The sequence below is a fragment of the Leucoraja erinacea genome, chromosome 3, assembly GCF_028641065.1.
Source record: "Leucoraja erinacea ecotype New England chromosome 3, Leri_hhj_1, whole genome shotgun sequence".
Taxonomy (NCBI): Eukaryota; Metazoa; Chordata; class Chondrichthyes; order Rajiformes; family Rajidae; genus Leucoraja; species Leucoraja erinaceus.
The window spans coordinates 62,856,231-62,874,498 of NC_073379.1; the positions used below are offsets into that span (position 1 = coordinate 62,856,231).

Genomic DNA, 18,268 nt, shown 5'->3' on the forward strand with positions numbered 1-18,268 from the left:
CTGGACTATTCAATCTTACTGGCAAACTTAGCTTGTTCTGATCTCCATAACATGAGGTTTAAAGCTCTACTAGTATTCTAATTCACAATCATCCATCATCCCTTGCGTTCTGAATTGCATTGTCTTTTAGTTAGACAGTGCCATAATTTCAAAATTATCATTCTTGTTTTGCATTCTGTACATGGTTACCCCTTTATAACATATATTTTTTATAAGAAAAGCAATATACTGCAAGGCAGTAAATCATTTAAACATTTTGGTTGCTTGGCAAGCTATGAATAAATCTAAAGTAGTCTCAAATGGTCATTTGATGAAAATGCAGTCTTAAATACTCAGAAATCCATTCTGAGCTTTATTTTGCAAATATTTTGTGTGTTTAGAAACATAGAACATAGGTGCAGGAGTAGGCCATTCGGCCCTTCGAGCCATTCAATATGATCATCCAACTCAGTATCCTGTACCTGCCTTCTCTCCATACCCCCTGATCCCTTTAGCTACAAGGGCCACATCTAACTCCCTCTTAAATATAGCCAATGAACTGGCCTCAACTACCTTCTGTGGCAGAGAATTCCAGAGATTCACCACTCTCTGTGTGAAAAATGTTTTCCTCATCTCGGTCCTAAAAGATTTCCCCCCTTATCCTTAAACTGTGACCCCTTGTTCTGGATTTCCCCAACATCGGGAACAATCTTCCTGCATCTAGCTTGTCCAACCCCTTAAGAATTTTGTAAGTTTCTATAAGATCCCCCCTCAATCTTCTAAATTCTAGCGAGTGCAAGCCGAGTCTATCCAGTCTTTCTTCATATGAAAGTCCTGACATCCCAGGAATCAGTCTGGTGAACCTTCTCTGTACTCCCTCTATGGCAAGAATGTCTTTCCTGAGATTAGGAGACAAATACTGTGCGCAATAATCCAGGTGTGGTCTCACCAAGACCCTGAACAACTACAGTAGAACCTCCCTGCTCCTATACTCAAATACTTTTGCTATGAATGCTAACATACCATTCGCTTTCTTCACTGCCTGCTGCACCTGCATGCCTACTTTTAATGACTGGTGTACCATGACACCCAGATCTCGTTGCATCTCCCCTTTTCCTAATCGGCCACCATTCAGATAATAGTCTACTTTCCTGTTTTTGTCACCAAAGTGGATAACCTCACATTTATCCACATTATACTGCATCTGCCATGCATTTGCCCACTCACCCAGCCTATCCAAGTCACCTTGCAGCCTCCTAGCATCCTCCTCACAGCTAACACTGCCCCCAGCTTCGTGTGCACAGTGGCATGCATAATGATATCCAGCGTAAAGTATTTATAATTGTAATGTCATTATTATATCAATTTGTAATGTATTTTCTGATTTTAGGAAATGATTGAATCAGTGAGAGAAGCAGTCATCTACATGGCGCACACACATGACGGGAGCAGAGTAGCCATGCAGTGCTTGTGGCATGGCACCCCTAAAGTAAGTCAAGCACATACAATCTTTTGGCATTTACTGTTTCAGCCCTTTTGGACTTGGGAAGCAATTAATTATTCTATAGAAGAATCTCATTGCGTCCAAGGATTAAAAAAATCAGAGGATTGTTCAAAAGGTGCTGAGTGCTCAAGAAAATATTATTATTTTTATATATTATTATAAATATATTTGATAAGGACCCAACATAGGAGATTAGTGGGCAAAATTAGGGCACATGGTATTGGGGGTAGAGTGCTGACATGGATAGAGAAGTGGTTGGCAGACAGGAAACAAAGAGTAGGGATTAACGGGTCCCTTTCAGAATGGCAGGCAGTGACTAGTGGGGTACCGCAAGGCTCGGTGCTGGGACCGCAGCTATTTACAATATACATCAATGATTTGGATGAAGGGATTCAAAGTAACATTAGCAAATTTGCAGATGACACAAAGCTGGGTGGCAGTGTGAACTGCGAGGAGGATGCTATGGAAATGCAGGGTGACTTGGACAGGTTGGGAGAGTGGGTAGATGCATGGCAGATAAAGTTTAATGCAGATAAATGTGAGGTTATCCACTTTGGTAGCAAAAACAGGAAGACAGATTACTATCTAAATGGCGTCAAGTTGGGAAAAGGGGATGTACAACGGGATCTGGGGGTCCTTGTACATCAGTCTATGAAAGTAAGCATGCAGGTACAGCAGGCAGTGAAGAAAGCGAATGGCATGTTGGCCTTTATAACAAGAGGAATCGAATATAGGAGCAAAGAGGTCCTTCTGCAGTTGTACAGAGCCCTAGTGAGACCACACATAGAGTATTGTGTGCAGTTTTGGTCCCCTAACTTGAGGAAGGACATTCTTGTTATTGAGGGAGTGCAGCGTAGATTTACAAGGTTAATTCCCGGGATGGTGGGCCTATCATATGCTGAGAGAATGGAGCAGCTGGGCTTGTACACTCTGGAGTTTAGAAGGATGAGAGGGGTTCTCATTGAAACATGTAAGATTGTTATGGGCTTGGACACACTAGAGGCAGGAAACATGTTCCCGATGTTGGGGGAGTCCAGAACTAGGGGCCACAGTTAAAGAATAAGGAGTAAGCCATGTAGAACAGAGATGAGGAAACACTTTTTCTCACAGAGAGTGGTTAGTCTGTGGAATTCTCTGTCTCAGAGGGCGGTGGAGGCAGGTTCTCTGGATGCTTTCAAGAGAGTGCTAGATAGGGCTCTTAAAAATAGCGAAGTCAGGGGATATGGGGAGAAGGCAGGAACGGGGTACTGATTGGGGATGATCAGCCATGATCACATTGAATGGCGGTGCTGGCTCGAAGGGCTGAATGGCCTACTTCTGCACCTAATGTCTATAGTCTATTTAACAGTTTACCTGCTTTAATTCTTCATTTAACATTTATTTACATATTTTGGATTGCATTTTTCGAATTTAAATTTTAAATTTCTTGTGCAAGGAAGAATAATACATTTTTATTTGCAACGTGTAACTGGGTAATAATCTGAGGAAATGATGAAGACCCTCCTGAAGGCTCAGTTGCGCCCCACTTTATTTAGAGCAGTAAAATTCTATGTTCAATTCCCAGTTTCTGTTAAGATAGTTATCTTTCAAGATGATGGTGAGCATGTGGAGATGGTGGTAGATCATCATAATTTACCTCTGATGCCTTGTTAAAGGTAGAATCAATGGCTTTCATTGGATTTAGATATCTGTGGAGTTACAGCGCCCTCCATAATCTTTGGGACAAAGACCCATCATTTATTTATTTGCCTCTGTATTCTGCAATTTGAGATTTGTAATAGAAAAAAATCGTATGTAGTTAAAGTGCACATTGTCAGATTTTATTAAAGGCCATTTTTACACATTTTGGTTTCACCATTGTCCCGTTCAACTCCCCTACCTCCCCCGCCCCCTCCCCCCAAGAGTGTTTCTGATCTGTCGGATAGGTGTTTGGGGATTTTTCTTTGTTATAGAGAGAATTCTTCTGTCATCCGCAGCGGAGGTCTTCCTTGGCCTGCCAGCCCCTCCGCGATTAGTAAGCACACCAGTGCTCTCTTTCCTCTTAATGATGTTCTAAACAGTTGATTTTGGTTGGTAGGCCTAAGGTTTGGCTGGTGTATCTAAAAGTTTTATTCTTGTTTCTCAGTCTCATAATGGCTTCTTTGACTTTAATTGGCACAACTTTGGTCTTCATGTTGATAAACAGCAATAAAAGTCGCCAAAGGTGATGGACTAGGTGCTGCGGGCAATCTTATTAAGGAGGCAATTAAACACACCTCAGCAATTACAAACACCTGTGAAGCCATGTATCCCAAACATTATGGTGCCCTGAAATGGGGGGACTATGTATAAACACAGCTGTAATTTCTACATGGTGAAATAAATGATGGGTCTTTGTCCCAAACATTATGGAGGGCACTGTGCATGTATGGGAATGTCTGGCAGCAACTCTTGATGAAATGCCTATTATCTTGTTTCAGTGTGGCCACTTGGGGTCATTGGCGATGCCATTCACATCATAGTGAATTCAGAAGGGGGGGCGAGGGGATCAAGAAGGTAGAATAATGTAGAACTGGAATAAAATCATATCACAAAATCTTGGGGGTGGGGGTTATGATTAATTAAATTGATCACTGATCAAAGTTGATTTACTGTTCTTTATAAAATGTTGCTTTCCCCCCCCTCAGGATAGAAAGGTTATCGTGAAAACAATGAAGACCTTCATTGAGAAGACTGCTACTGTAAGATGTGAATCTATTTGACTTTATAAGCCAAGAGTTCAAACCTTTTTTTAAATTTAGTTTCAAATTTTGAGGTGAAGTAGGAAAAAGTAAACATTGGTCAATTGCAGGATGATATCTTTATTACCCGTTATTTTATCAAAAATTACCCCATTGGTAATTAACTGTCTGAAATGTTAAATATTAAATAATAATGGGCCATATTTGTTTGTTGTGCTGAAAAATACTGGAAGATATAGTTTGCCTCTTATCTGTGAGAGATTAAGCATGACAGATCCTTGCCAATACTAATTTAAAATTAGTTGCCAAGATTGAGTATGAGAATCTGCTAAAATAATTTTCTACCCATGAGAATTTTCGCCCTCTTTGTTGTAGATTGAAAATATAGAATATGAGAAATTTTAACTCTAGATTTCAGGTCTTTTACTATTACAAGGCAAATAATATTTCATTCTGCCCTGCATTTTTATTTTTACTGCTTTTGTGGTAATTTTAGGGTTTGTTTTTAAGCATTAATATTTATTAGAGTACTAATTGGGTTACTCTTTCGGTGTTATTACAAATGGTGAGTCGAGTTAAGGAATTAACACATGCTTGAGGTGGGGTTGCAATTTTTATTAGCTTTTGTTTTGAGTTCTTGGCTTAAATCCAAATATATAATTTTGTAATTAATGTCAAAGTGGTTTGGAAGTAGATAATTATACATGTTATTAACTTCTGAAAATCTGGTCTACCATGCTGTTTTAAATTGCTTTACAGGGTGAATTCTCACATTTGGTTCTCACAGCGGCATTTGACTGTATAGATGACACAAAACTAGTAAAACAAATAATACTGTCGGTAAGTACTTGAATTTATTTCTGTGTGGGATAGAAATACGTTTTTTTAAATGCATCTCCCTTTGTAGAGGAAGAAAACCTTGTGTATTGATTTCATTTATCTTGGTGGAAATGAGACCTTCAGATAGAATTCAGTCTCACTATGGTCACATCGAAAAAGCAATTTGTAGCGAGTACCATGAGGCCACATGGAATTTGGAGGAACAGCAACTCATATTTTGCTTGGGTAGCTTACACCCAGTGATATGAACATTGAATTGTCTAATTTTAAGTAATTTATACCTATACTTCCCTCCCCTACCCTTTTTGCCCATTCCTCCACCCTACTCGTTTAACCACATTTAACCACTTGAGATCACACCTTTTCTAGCCAACAATGGGCCTACCAGGACCCCACGCTGCCCAACCTAATCGGTCCTGGTCTTTTCTCACCTCCGGCTCTTCACCCTCCCAACCCCTACTTTCCATCTGAAGAAGGATCCCGACCTGAACTGTCACCTATTTACCTCCAGAAATGCTGCCTGACCCGCTGAGTTGCTCCACACTTTGTGTCCACCATTTACAACTAGATTGCTTCCATTCCAACTGCTTGATTGCCAGTAGGTTGACTTCAAAATGTGCAGCTGCCCAACCAGAGGAATTTCTACCATATTAGTATTAGATTAGATTAATATTAGATTCCTTTATTGTCATTCAGACCTTTCGGTCTGAACGAAATTATGTTGCCTGCAGTCATACACAGAACGAATAAAAACAAAACATACAATAAACACAAATTAAACATCCACCACAGTGAGTTCACCAAGCACATCCTCACTGTGATGGAGGCAAAGTCTTAGTCTCCATCTCTTCCCTCCTTGTTCTCCCTCTGCGCTGAGGCGATCGATCCAGGCCGGAGATGCCGCCCTCCAGTCCAGCGGACCTCCGTGGTGATGTCGCTGCCGCCGAAAGCCGGAACGCCGTCTACGCTTTGAAAATATTTGAAAAATATATATACAGTAGATAATCTGCACACATTGAGGCAATGTAGCCCATCTTGTTTGTGCTGATGGAAGTAGTAGTTCCCAACCTCTTCCTCCTTTTAGCACTGGATCCATATGGTTTATGGCTCTCCAAGTGCACATTGTTATACTTCTAAAATGTGATGAGGGTTTCTGCCACCATTACCCTTTCAGGCAGTGAATTCCAGACCCCTGTCACATTGTGGGTTAAAAACATTATCCTTGTCTCTCCATGGAACTAGTGTAGATGGGACATGTTGGCTGGCGAGGGCTAGTTGCGCCAAAGGGTTTGTTTCCATTCTGTATGTCTTTATGATTATCCACGAATTACTTTAAACACCTAATCTGTTTTTGATTCCTCAGCCAAGGGAATTACATGCTTCCTACCTATTCTACCCATTCTACTTAATGCCTTAATACTTCTGGAAGATTTATGGAGGTCTATGGCAAAATGTCTTTAAAAACAGCTTTCAATGTAAAAGTCTTTGAATTTGTCCAAATTGACTGATTTAGACCTCCTTTCTGTCTTTCGATCATTAAATACTTGTGGGAATTTGCTGCACGTCAATGAGAACCATCAACATTTCAATATTTTGGTTGAAATACCCTTTCATGACATCTAAACGTGCCTGTTTTCTAGTGGGAGCATCATTGGGAACAAGGGATCTGGTAGTCACAGTCACCCAATTCACCGTCAACCCAGTCTTATATCTTGCAAAACACTACTAAATTAATTAGCTGCTGATTTCACGAAAACGTAATTCCAAATCTGTTAATGTCCCTGGGCTGTACTTTAAGGCACCATTTCATATTTATGGAGCAGTTTGGGAGCTATCAGCAGTGAATCTAGTGTGACATATTGTAAACAGGAAAAATATAAAATGAAGGATAAATTAAACGGGATGACTGAAATAATGCAGCAATTTAGTGACTAGGTTTGTTTTCTGTTACATTGTTTAAATGTAATGCTTGCAATATAAATCTGAATCATTTAGTGCCATTTGGTGTCCTAAAACTGTCAATTTACAGGAGATCGTCAGTTCCTTGCCTAACCTGATCAACAATAAATATGGCAAGAAGGTGCTGCTTTATCTGCTAAGCCCAAGGGACCCTGCACATAGCGTGCCAGAAATTATCAAGCTTCTACAACAAGGAGATGGCAATGTTCACAGGTTAGAAATATTTACATATTTAAATGACAGCACCTACTGTGACGTGGAAACCTTTTTGATCTGTTGTTTTTAAATGAAAACATAAGAAGCATTCCTGGAGAACATGAATAAGACCCTTTTTCAGATTGATTGTGGGTGAGAGGAAAAAAAGCTAGAAGTGTCAACATCTGCAGTTCCTTGTTTCGACAATCAAAATCTAGGGTTTAGATTTATTGGAAAGTTGTGAGAGTGAATGAGCAGCTCAAAATGTAAGCAAGCGCAAGATCAGGGAGTCATACAGCACAATGCTGGCCTTTCAGCTAACCAAGATTGCACTGGCCATCACACACCCATTTACATTAATCCCACTCTCTCTACCACCATCATCAATAGACTGTGCATGTAAGGAGGGGGTGAAGGCAAAGAGGTCAGGTGTGGGAAAGATAGTAACTAAGGCTGGACATGATGAATGGTGGATATAAAGGGGGCAAATAGTGCAATCTGGTTAAAAAGGAAGACGGGAAGTGAAATATAGAACCAAAGACAGGGATGGTAGGTAGTAGGGTACAGCGGAGAGGAGAGGAAAAAGATGGGGAACCTGGAGGTGGGTGATGAGCTGCTAGAAGAGGGCAACGGAATTGAGTGATGAGGCAGGGAAAAGTTGAATGTAAAGTGTGCGCAGAGACATGCTGGGCAGATAAGGAGACGGAAAGGTGGGGGGGGGGTATCCGAAATTGGAGAGAATTCAGTGATCATGTCATTGGGTTGCCGACTATCCGAGCAGAGTATGAGATGCTGTTCTTCCAGTTTGCGTGTTGCTACACTCTGACAGTGGAAGAAGCTGAGAGAAACAAGGTTGGGAGGGGAATTAAAATGGCTCATAACTGGGAGCTCCGCCTGACTGGCTGACAGATAATCGTAATGGGCAGATTCATATTCGCTGCTTCAGTTCTTCAAAACATTTTTTCCCTATTTTCTGTAAATGTAATTTAAAAGAGAGGTCAATGAGACTGTCTGAATAATCTGTAATTGAGTATGAAATATGAAAAATAAGAGAGAGGGAGAGAGAGAGAGAGGTGTATGCTAGAGTTAATTAAATGTTCTGTAACTTGCTGTTTGATGCCTTTAAAATGTTTTGTAACAAAGTAGTCACTCTTTTATCATACAAGTAAGAAAGATACAAACATTCGTCATCGTGAGCTGCTGGAGGCCATCTCGCCACATTTGCTGCAATATTTGCAGGAGAATGCTCGTGAAATGGTGATGAACAAAGCAACAAGTGTCATTGTGGCGGATATTCTTGGCTGTGCCATTGGTGACGTGCAGCCTTCCATGAATGCTATAGCTAATGTCGCTACGGAATCATTTGAACCTGGAGGCAGCAATGGTGAGGTACGGTACAAATATGCAACATTTGTTTCTAACTTCAGTGTGTGTGGAAACAAGCATTCAATGTGTAGAGTCATTGGGGCTGTAGTGTTTTCCCCAAAGAATAATAAGAGAGTCACAAAATGCTGGGGGAACTCAGCGGGTCAGACAGCTCTGGAGAGAAGGAATGGGTGATGTTTCGGGTCGAGACCCTTCCGATTCTAATTTGTGACGTTTCAAGATCAATTGATGCACCTTAAAGGACCTTAGAGCTGTTCTATATCTTATGAAGGATATTTTAACTGGTAATGCAGTTATTGCTTTTCAATGTTAGAGAGAGATAATTGCTTTTTAACCTTGAGTAAATTTCACATTTGTTCTGCCATTAATCTTTTTACAATGCTCAATCAAGTGCAGCAAAACTCTTTTCATGCAATGAGCAATGGATTAAATGATCAAAATTGCACTGACAACCAAAAGATTGTTCTTCCATTTTTTTCTGTCTAAAATAACGGAATACTTTTCAAAATAGTGCCCAGAATAATTCCTGTGTAATTATTTAGCAGATTATGTTTTTAGATAGAGTGGATCATTGAGATTCATTTCCCTTTTAAGAAATAATTGCACTATATGTGGATCATGTCATATAAGGCATTTAAAGGAGACACACGGCTGCAGATGCTGCAATCTGTAACAAAAAATAAATTGGAAGGACACAGCGGATTGAATGGGGGTGGGAAAAGAGTCATCAATGTTTCTGGTTGAGGTCCTGCTACTGGGTCTCGATCTTAAACAGTGACCTTTCCCACCTACAGATGTTACTTGACCTGCTGAGTTCCTCCAGCAGTTTGCTTTTTGCACTGCTTTTAAAAGCTTCTGATTGGCAAATGCATTTAGCTGATTAAGCAGCTGGTTTCATTTAATGTGAATTATGCAAATGACCTTGGAGTCCACACTCATCACTTGTGATAGCCTAATTGATTCTTGCCTATTAGTATTGTAGTAAATTTATGTTTGATGGGGGTAAACTAGGCCTGATAAATGATACTACTAATGAACTACAAGTTGTCAAGAGTTTGAGTACAATTGAAAAGATTACTTAATGGGGCATGGCATACTTTATTCTTGTGTTGGCATTTGTCAACAGTTCCAAGATAATTATAATGGCCGGTTATTCCAATACTATTTTAAAAGTTCATGCCCTTGGTTCAAATGTTAAATATCTCTTTTATCACTTTTCAATTCATGGTTATAGTTGAAAACTGTTAGTGTCTAGGAAGATTGTTAATTGGCATACTGAAATATGACTGGTTTCCCTTTTTGTCATTTTTAGCTCCACATGGCAGAGCACCCAGCAGGCCACCTGGTTCTTAAATGGTTAATAGAGCAGGATGTAAAAATGAAAGAACTTGGAAAGACAGGTAGGGGAAATCACATTGATTTTAATGTATGCTGTCTGGAACTTGTTGAATCATTTTTGCACCAAACTGAAATGTTATTATTTTGGACAGTTCATTTTCCCATTGAAAACATTTTGGATGGTGACAGATGGGAAAGGGCATTTCAAAGGATTTGTCTATAACCTTGAAGCAAGAGAGAAATTAAGTGGTAGCTATGTTCCTTCTGATCCTGTTTTACTACATATGTTGCCATCAGCTTATGTAATGAAGCTGTTTTTATTTCCTCTGTTCGCAATGTGTATCCCACAACAAATGAACTCCTGCATTCCAGCCCGAGAAAGTGAAATTAACTTTAAAGCTATACAGCATTTATTTTTCAATGTAACACAGCTCAGTTGCAGCTATTGGGGTTTTGCCAATATAAACCACAATTCCCCAACTGCTGCATGAAGTCCAACTCCCTTAACTTATCAAGAATCCAGTACTTCCATACCCCTGAAATGTATTAATGTTCCTTCATTTTCATGAGGTTAAAATTCCTGAAACTTCCCATCTTCATCAGAACATCTGCATGAATTCAATAAGGCAGCTTACTGCTACTTTATTTAAGGGCATTTAGGGATGGTTAACAAATGCTGGCCATGCACGTGGCATACTAATCCCATAAATTGTTAAAGGAAATCCTAATAAAACATGGGTTTGGTCAAATGATCCCAAAATACTTCTAAAACATGTATGACAGTATATTAGAGAAATATTTAGTTTGGCCAATTCAGTCCAAGATTTTGTTTAATGTCTGTCTTAATGCCTATCCATTCTTGTCTAAATTAAGATGGTGTGAATATGGTGCATGTGTGTGATTACTCAGTACCAAGAAAAAGTTGGTAACATATGAGCATAACGGAATACTATTTTGTAACATTAGCTGCTGCAGTATTGGATATTTTGCCTTCATTTTGAATGTTTGATTAATCTTAGGATTGCATTGTATTTACAGTTGTAATAGACTGAGTCGTACAACACAGAAACAAGCTCATTTTTGGCTCAACTCATCCATACCTGCCATATTGCCCCTTCTTTGCTAATCCCATTAGGCCCTTTATGCCTTTTTATCCACGTACTGCCCAAATGTATTTTAAAAGGAGAGATATGGGAGGGTGGGGGGCATCGTAGACAGCTTGGACAAGGAACCGGGCACGCTGGAGGTCTCTGCCTGCATGATGTTTGACCAGGTAATCCTGCACTGCGGCATGCTCTCCCACCTCGTCCACGCTCCCTGCTACCTGAACCCCACCGTCCTGCTCACATGCTCTTCCTCCACACCTGCTCGGACCTCTTCCTGGATTAGATGGTGTCTCTCCTTGCCCTGGGTCTTGCCAACCCTTGTCTTAGGGAAGTATCCCAAACCCACTCTGCCAGTTGCCATGACTCCCACCAATGCCTTTTGCCTTAGGCGTGACTCCACTGCTTTCTCCGCCCTCCGTTTCCTGACTGACATTCATAATTTTTTGGGACATTAATTCCATCAGCCCTTTAGTCTGTTGTGCTGATATGCATAATTTATCATAACTGCAATGGGTACTATTCTCCTATTGCAGATAGAAAACTGATAGAAGACCTATGTTGGTGCAAATCGTGTTGCATTATATTGGACAGTGGTCTCGTTTGAAATTGTTAGCACACGATCACCCTTACTTTAATCTTTTAGATATGTATTTTGGAATTGGATCTAAGTATTGAAATGATAAATTTATATTAAACTCACATCAAAGGTCCATTGCTTTCCGGCAAAGCGTAGATATTTATTCTTAGTATGAAGGCAGATTTAATTGACATATCAGTGATGTAAAGATTTAAATTGTGCACAATGATATTTTGACACTTTTAGATACCTTCAGATTTCAGCCAAAATCAAATCAATTGGTTCTCTTTTGAATTGGCATTATAAAAATGTTGTTCAAGTTTTTAATTATGTGAAGGCCTGTTGATGTTGTGCCCTTATAATTGTTTGAGGATCTGTTGTAATAAGATGTAACATTCTTTACAGCAACTGAAATGTAACTGATCTAGAATTATATCAAATTTAAAAAACTAAAGTATTGAATGTTACTTACAGAATGTTTTGCAGAAACATTAGTGGAACTTGTTGGCATTGAGAATCTACAAACATGGGCACAAGTAAACCGTGGAGCAATGGTACTTTGCAGGTAATAAGAAATACAAGTAATTGTTTCAGTACAATTAATTGTACTTTTAAGAGCATTGATAATTTATACCGTTTTCATAAAAAAGAATTGTGTACTGATTTGACTGTGATTTGACTCTTACATCATTTTGGCTAAAGATGTGCTTAGCCACAACATGCCTAGTGTCGTTCACATTAATTGCATTCTAGGAAGCAATCGATAGTGAGTATATGTGCTTAAGAAGGAACTGCAGATGCTGGAAAATCGAAGGTACACATAAATGCTGGAGAAACTCAGCGGGTGCAGCAGCATCTATGGAGCGAAATGGGCAACGTTTCGGGCCGAAACCCTTCTTCAGTAAACAGATTGAAAATTAGAGAAGTGGTCAAGGGTAGTAAAAATGCATTTATAGAAGATGTTCTCAAGGAAATTACTGAAGGATTGGAGGAATGTTGGAAGACTTGAAGTTTATAAATGCAGTTTATTGATCTGAAAGCTGTAATCTCATTGTTCTGGTCATGATGATTGATTCTCCTGTGGTCACTGCACCAAACACTGGTTAACAATGTGATGGCAAAACCATTAACAATTTAAAAGCCACAGCTTTAGGGGACGTGAGATAATAGGTATCCTATAGCAAGAAAGCTGCCATATGACCCCACATTTATTACATCGAACAAGTGAGAAGTGTGATAGAAACTGCGTCTTGTTTGATTAAGTATGCTTGTTGCAACAATTGAGTGAGACGCCATCAAGAAATGCAGTTCATTAATTAGCACTGAACTGAATCATTTATCAGCCCTCCCCTTGGCTCTCTATAACAGCTGTGTATGTTATTTACATTTTTTGTCTCATCTGCAATTCTAAAGCTAGTCATCTCCACATTTGCTTGATAATATCATAAAAATTCCTTCGTCAATTTTCAGATCCTAGGTTAAATTGTAACATTCATTTTAACCCAAAGACTACATCGTTATTTAATCACGGCACCTCACTATGTTAAGTGAATATTTGTGTAGATAGTGAATCATGTATTTCAAAAAGTTGTGTTTCTTTAAATCGTTTGCTGTATACTTAGTTTCAATCTGCAGGGATTCTGTTATTCAATTCTATTGGGGAGAAGCATTTTTTTATTTCCTCTGAGAGCAGCCTCTATTTGATATATTGCATAAGTATTTAAGATCTAATATGTATTTCATTTTTTAAGTCTTCTTCAAAGTAACAATGAGGACGTCGCCCTCAAAGTGAAAAAAGGTTTAAAGAAGCTCATACCCAAGTTCAAGAAGATGAAAAACGTGAAAGGCGTGGAAATGCTGTTAGAAAAATTGGCTGCAAGCAATGTCAAACCCTGAGTAATACCAGCTCAGAATGATCTTGTAAAACGTGGATGAAAACAAATTGACTGTTAAAATAAAGTTTTGTATATAGAGAAGGGAATGACTATTTTCTACATCCTAATGCTCCAAAATGTTTGTTTTCTCAGGCAATCTGCATTCCATTAGGCACCATATTTCACTGAACAGTGTATATAGTGTTTTTAAGAAGGAATTTGGAAATGGCTACCACTGCCACTGAGAGGTTGTTGTTAGAGCAATGAAACTTATTGAAGTTGCAATACATTGCCATTTATCATTTATAGATTTATGAATTAAGGCAAATAATGCTGAATTTTGGCATTAATCATTTATTTTAAATATAAACTACTTTGGAAGCCTCGATACTACAAAAAGGGGACAGCTGCCGACCGTATTATTGACCGTTATATTAATCACCAGTGCTCGCTTTCTTCTTAATGATGTTCCAAACAGTTGATTTTGGTAAGCCTAAGGTATGGCTGATGTCTCTAACAGTTTTAGTCTTGTTTCTCAGTCTCATAATTGGATCTTTGACTTTCATTGGCACAACTTTGGTCCTCATGTTGATAAACAGCAATAATATTTTCCAAAAGGTGATGGAAAGACTAGGTAATGAGAGCTCTCTTATACCCGCATTAAGGGGGCAATTATTATGCACCTGAGGAATTACAAACACCTGTGAAGCCATGTGTCCCAAACATTATGTTGCCCTGAAATGGGGGGGGGACTACGTATAAACACAGCTGTAATTTCTACATAGTGAAACCAAAATGTATAAAAATATCCTTTAATAAAATCTGACAGTGTGCACTTTAAACACATGTGATTTTTTTTTCTATTACAAATATCAAATTGTGGAGTACGGAGGCAAATAAATAAATGATGGGGCTCTGTCCCAAACATTATGGAGAGCATTGTAGCTCTGGCAGATAATATTAAGAATAATCCCAAGAGATTTTGTAAGTACGTTAAGGGAAAATGAGTAGGCAGAGAGAGAATGGGGCTCCTCAGGGACCAAAGTGTTGAGCCACAGGAGATGGGCAAGGTCCTCAATGAGTATTATTCCTCTTTTTACCATGGAGAAAAAATTATGGATTGGGAACTTGGGGCAGTCAATGGAAGTGTCTTGAAGGAAGTGGATGTCGAGGAAATACTGAAGGTGCTAACACATATAAAGGTAAACTGATCTCCTGGCCCTGATGGGATATATCCAGACACTGGGAAGCTAGAGAGGAGATTGCAGGTGCCCTTAAATACAGGTGAGAGTGGCAAATGTACCTCTATTTAAGAAGGGCTGCAGGGAAAAGCCTGGGAACTATAGCCCAATGACTAACATCTGTGGTCGGAAAGTTACTAGAGTATTTTGAGGAATAAGATATACGTGCATTTCGATGGATAATGGCTGGTTATGGGTAGTCAGCATGTTTTGTACATGAGATATCGTGTCCTAGATTTGAGTTTTTTTGAAGGCTGAGCTGTAGACGTTTATATGGATTTCAGCAAGGCATTTGACAAAGTTCTGCTTGGAAGGCTGCTCTGGAAGGTTAGATCGCATGGGATCTAAGGAGAGATGGTCGACTGGATAGAAAATTGGCTTCATGGAAGGAAGCAAAGCGTAATGTTGGAAGGTTGTTTACCGGACTGGAGGCCTGCAACACACTAGTAGTGTGTTGCAGGTTTTGGTGCCGGCCCATAGCTGTTTGTCATCTGTACCAATGATTTGGATGAGAACATGCAAGGCACGATTAGCAAGTTTGCAGTTGACATTAAAGTGGGTGGTATTGCAGATTTGTGAAGATGGTTGTCAAAATTTGCAGCGGGGTCTTGATCAAAACTGCATATTACACATGCTCTCACCAAAACTCTAAAGGTAAACAAGACATCTAAAGCAAGACATCAAGCCCTGTACACAAATCCTCTTGCAATAATAGCCAATATTCTATTTGCCCCCTGAACTACTTGTTTACTTTGCACATTTAATTAGAATGATGTGTGGATAGGGTCTTCTTATTTCCTTTGAACATTATTATTAAGTCTGCATCATTTACAAAATGCTGTCTTGTGCACCAAATTTGATTTCCAATTTTTTACTGAAACTAATTGCTTTCAGCTTCTAAATACTGTCTGCTCTCACACTGGACAAAAAGCTATTTGTTTAATTTTTCTGTTATCTCTTCACAATTTTCCCAACTCTAATTTTTGTGATTGTTTTCAGGGAAATGGAATATGTGGTATTCAAAAAATGAAAGAAAAATACAAGAGACTTTTTAAATTCTATCTTGCTGTTATTTTTCAAGTTAAGACAAAACTTAAATGATTCGTTTGCTTTGATATTATTTTGCTTCATAGTTTTCTCACAAACTTAGATTTGGCAAAGAGTATTGATTCAAGATTTTTTCTTGCTAATGCTGGAAATTACAGGTTCTATTACCATTATAACCATATAACAATTACAGCACGGAAACAGGCCATCTCGACCCTTCTAGTCCGTGCCGAACACGTATTCTCCCTTAGTCCCATATACCTGCGCTCAGACCATAACCCTCCATTCCTTTCTCGTCCATATAACTATCCAATTTATTTTTAAATGATAAAAACGAACCTGCCTCCACCACCTTCACTGGAAGCTCATTCCACACAGCCACCACTCTCTGAGTAAAGAAGTTCCCCCTCATGTTACCCCTAAACTTCTGTCCCTTACCACCCTTTCTTTACCACCCTATCTACATGAGATTCCACTTTCAGGGAACTGTGCATTATCTTCCAGCACCTGCTGTCCAAGACATTCTGTGCACTAGTTAACGTGATGTTTCTGTGCTGAGTTCAAGACAAATACAATGACCTTCCTTGAGCTTGCTATATATATTGTGAAACCAAATTTGGAGGCTGTAGCTGGTTTTGAGACTTAAACTAACAACAATCCAAAATTCTGAGTTTTTGATTAATAAACAGGTTTCCAGCAAAACAATCATTTAATTTGCTAGGGGTTATTTAACCTGGAGAACCTTATATTTTGCCCAGTAAATAGAATACGAATAGATTAACTTTCCATCAGGATGATTTTGGAATCCTGTGTGATAAGGAAGAAATCAGATGGGAAGCAAATGGGTAGATTCTGCATTCTATACTTTTCAAGGCGAATGTATGAGGGGGAAGAAGTTGGTGATGGAACAATAAATTAAGGTGGAATGAATCATCCCTTAACTATATCGCAAAAGTTAGTTGAGTTTGGTGATGTCATTATGGTGGAGATGGCAAAGGCCGATTTGCTGATTCATGATTCTGGTAGGGTGAAAGGTGAGGTCAGAACAAATTCCCCCACCTTATTAATGGGAGAGGTGAGCCTAATAAATGGGAAGATGATGGTCCTGTCACTTAATCTGGAGGAAATCACATGAGGAAAAATACCACATTCTGAATGTATAAAGTGATATTGTCTAGTATATTTATGCTTTCATCCTTCTAAAACTGATGCAAAATATTTTATGCAACTTTGTCATTTCTTCAGAACTGCAAAATTTAATTCATTCTCCACGATTAAGATTTGTTTTATTGACAATCCTTTTATTATTTTTATAACAGGGTTTACCATTTCCTTCTTTTTTAGTTGATTTTTTTTGTATATGTCTCAGCATCATTGGTGATGTTTTTCCTTTCTAAATGTTCATTTTCTGCATTGATCTGCATTTATCATGTCTGCACTTAAGCAAGGAATCCCTGCCTTAGATGTATGCCCTTAAGAAAATGTCTAAGTTGCCATCTGTTGTACTGTGGGATTTCTGTGCTATCTTTTAGAACAGATAATAACTGGAGGGTCTGACTACATACTGTATTCTCAGATGGGCAAAAAAATATCATCACTATGGCATTCCTTTGAAGATGAGCAGGGAAGATAATTGAAGTGCTCGTTTTATTAATTCCATCTGAGTATTTTGCATTCAATTTTGAGCTTCTTATGCAGAAGTTGGCATTAAATTTGTGTATGTTTTGAATGTTTCATTGGCATTGCAGATCTGTGGGGTGTCTTGAGATTGCACCCATTTTATTATGTTTTTGCCCTTCGCTCTGTTTTTCATGAGATCTTGGCAAATGATTGCTAACAATACAAACTGCAGAAGAATGAGCGATCTTGGCTGAGATGAGATTTTGCAATATCAGTCCAGTAGCACACATCCTAACATTCATTGGATTCTTGGGAACTGCACATAAAGTGAAACTATTAGTTAGAGGGTAAGATTCATAATAGATGCAGCTTTTGAAGATCTGTTGCTCATGTTTAATGGGACACAAAAGCACGTACATGGGAGTAGATCCTATGGGCTTTCGGGGTGGGAGAAAGAAAATTGGAAAGAGATTCATAATTTGAAAAGGCACCTCATAGAGAGTCAAAGTGTCATACAACATGAAAACAAAAGTCCTGTGGTCCAATCTGCCTACGCTGTCCAGTTTTTTAATATCTGAACTAGCCCCATTTGCTTGTGTTTGGCTGATACCCCTCTGAACGTTTACTATCTTGTCTAAATATATATTTTGAATGTTGCCATTGTACCAACCTCCATAGCTTCCTCTGGCAGGTCACTCTACACACACAGTCCCCAGTGTGAAGAAATTGCCTCTTGGGTCTCTTAAATCTTTCTCCACTCACCTTAAACCTATGTCCTGTAGTTGTGAACTCTACCCTGGATAAAGGACTGTGACCATTCACTTAATTATGTCTTTCATAGATATTGTACCCTCCACCTTGTCTATCTTGTGTCCACTTTTT

General features: G+C 38.9%; 1 protein-coding gene across 3 annotated transcripts in view; it reads left to right on the plus strand.

Annotated features, from left to right (window-relative positions):
• The window catches only part of pum3 (pumilio RNA-binding family member 3), a 36,550-nt gene extending 22,972 nt beyond the window's left edge, over positions 1 to 13,578 (plus strand). For all 3 annotated transcript variants that reach the window (XM_055632804.1, XM_055632803.1, XM_055632805.1), the window contains exons 11-18: positions 1,370 to 1,468; positions 4,150 to 4,203; positions 4,963 to 5,043; positions 7,073 to 7,215; positions 8,364 to 8,586; positions 9,896 to 9,983; positions 12,079 to 12,169; positions 13,356 to 13,578. In XM_055632804.1, coding sequence (XP_055488779.1) covers positions 1,370 to 1,468; positions 4,150 to 4,203; positions 4,963 to 5,043; positions 7,073 to 7,215; positions 8,364 to 8,586; positions 9,896 to 9,983; positions 12,079 to 12,169; positions 13,356 to 13,500 — 924 coding nt within the window. In that variant the 3' untranslated portion in view covers positions 13,501 to 13,578. The remainder of the gene's footprint in view (positions 1 to 1,369; positions 1,469 to 4,149; positions 4,204 to 4,962; positions 5,044 to 7,072; positions 7,216 to 8,363; positions 8,587 to 9,895; positions 9,984 to 12,078; positions 12,170 to 13,355) is intronic.
• Positions 13,579 to 18,268: the final 4,690 nt, after the last annotated feature.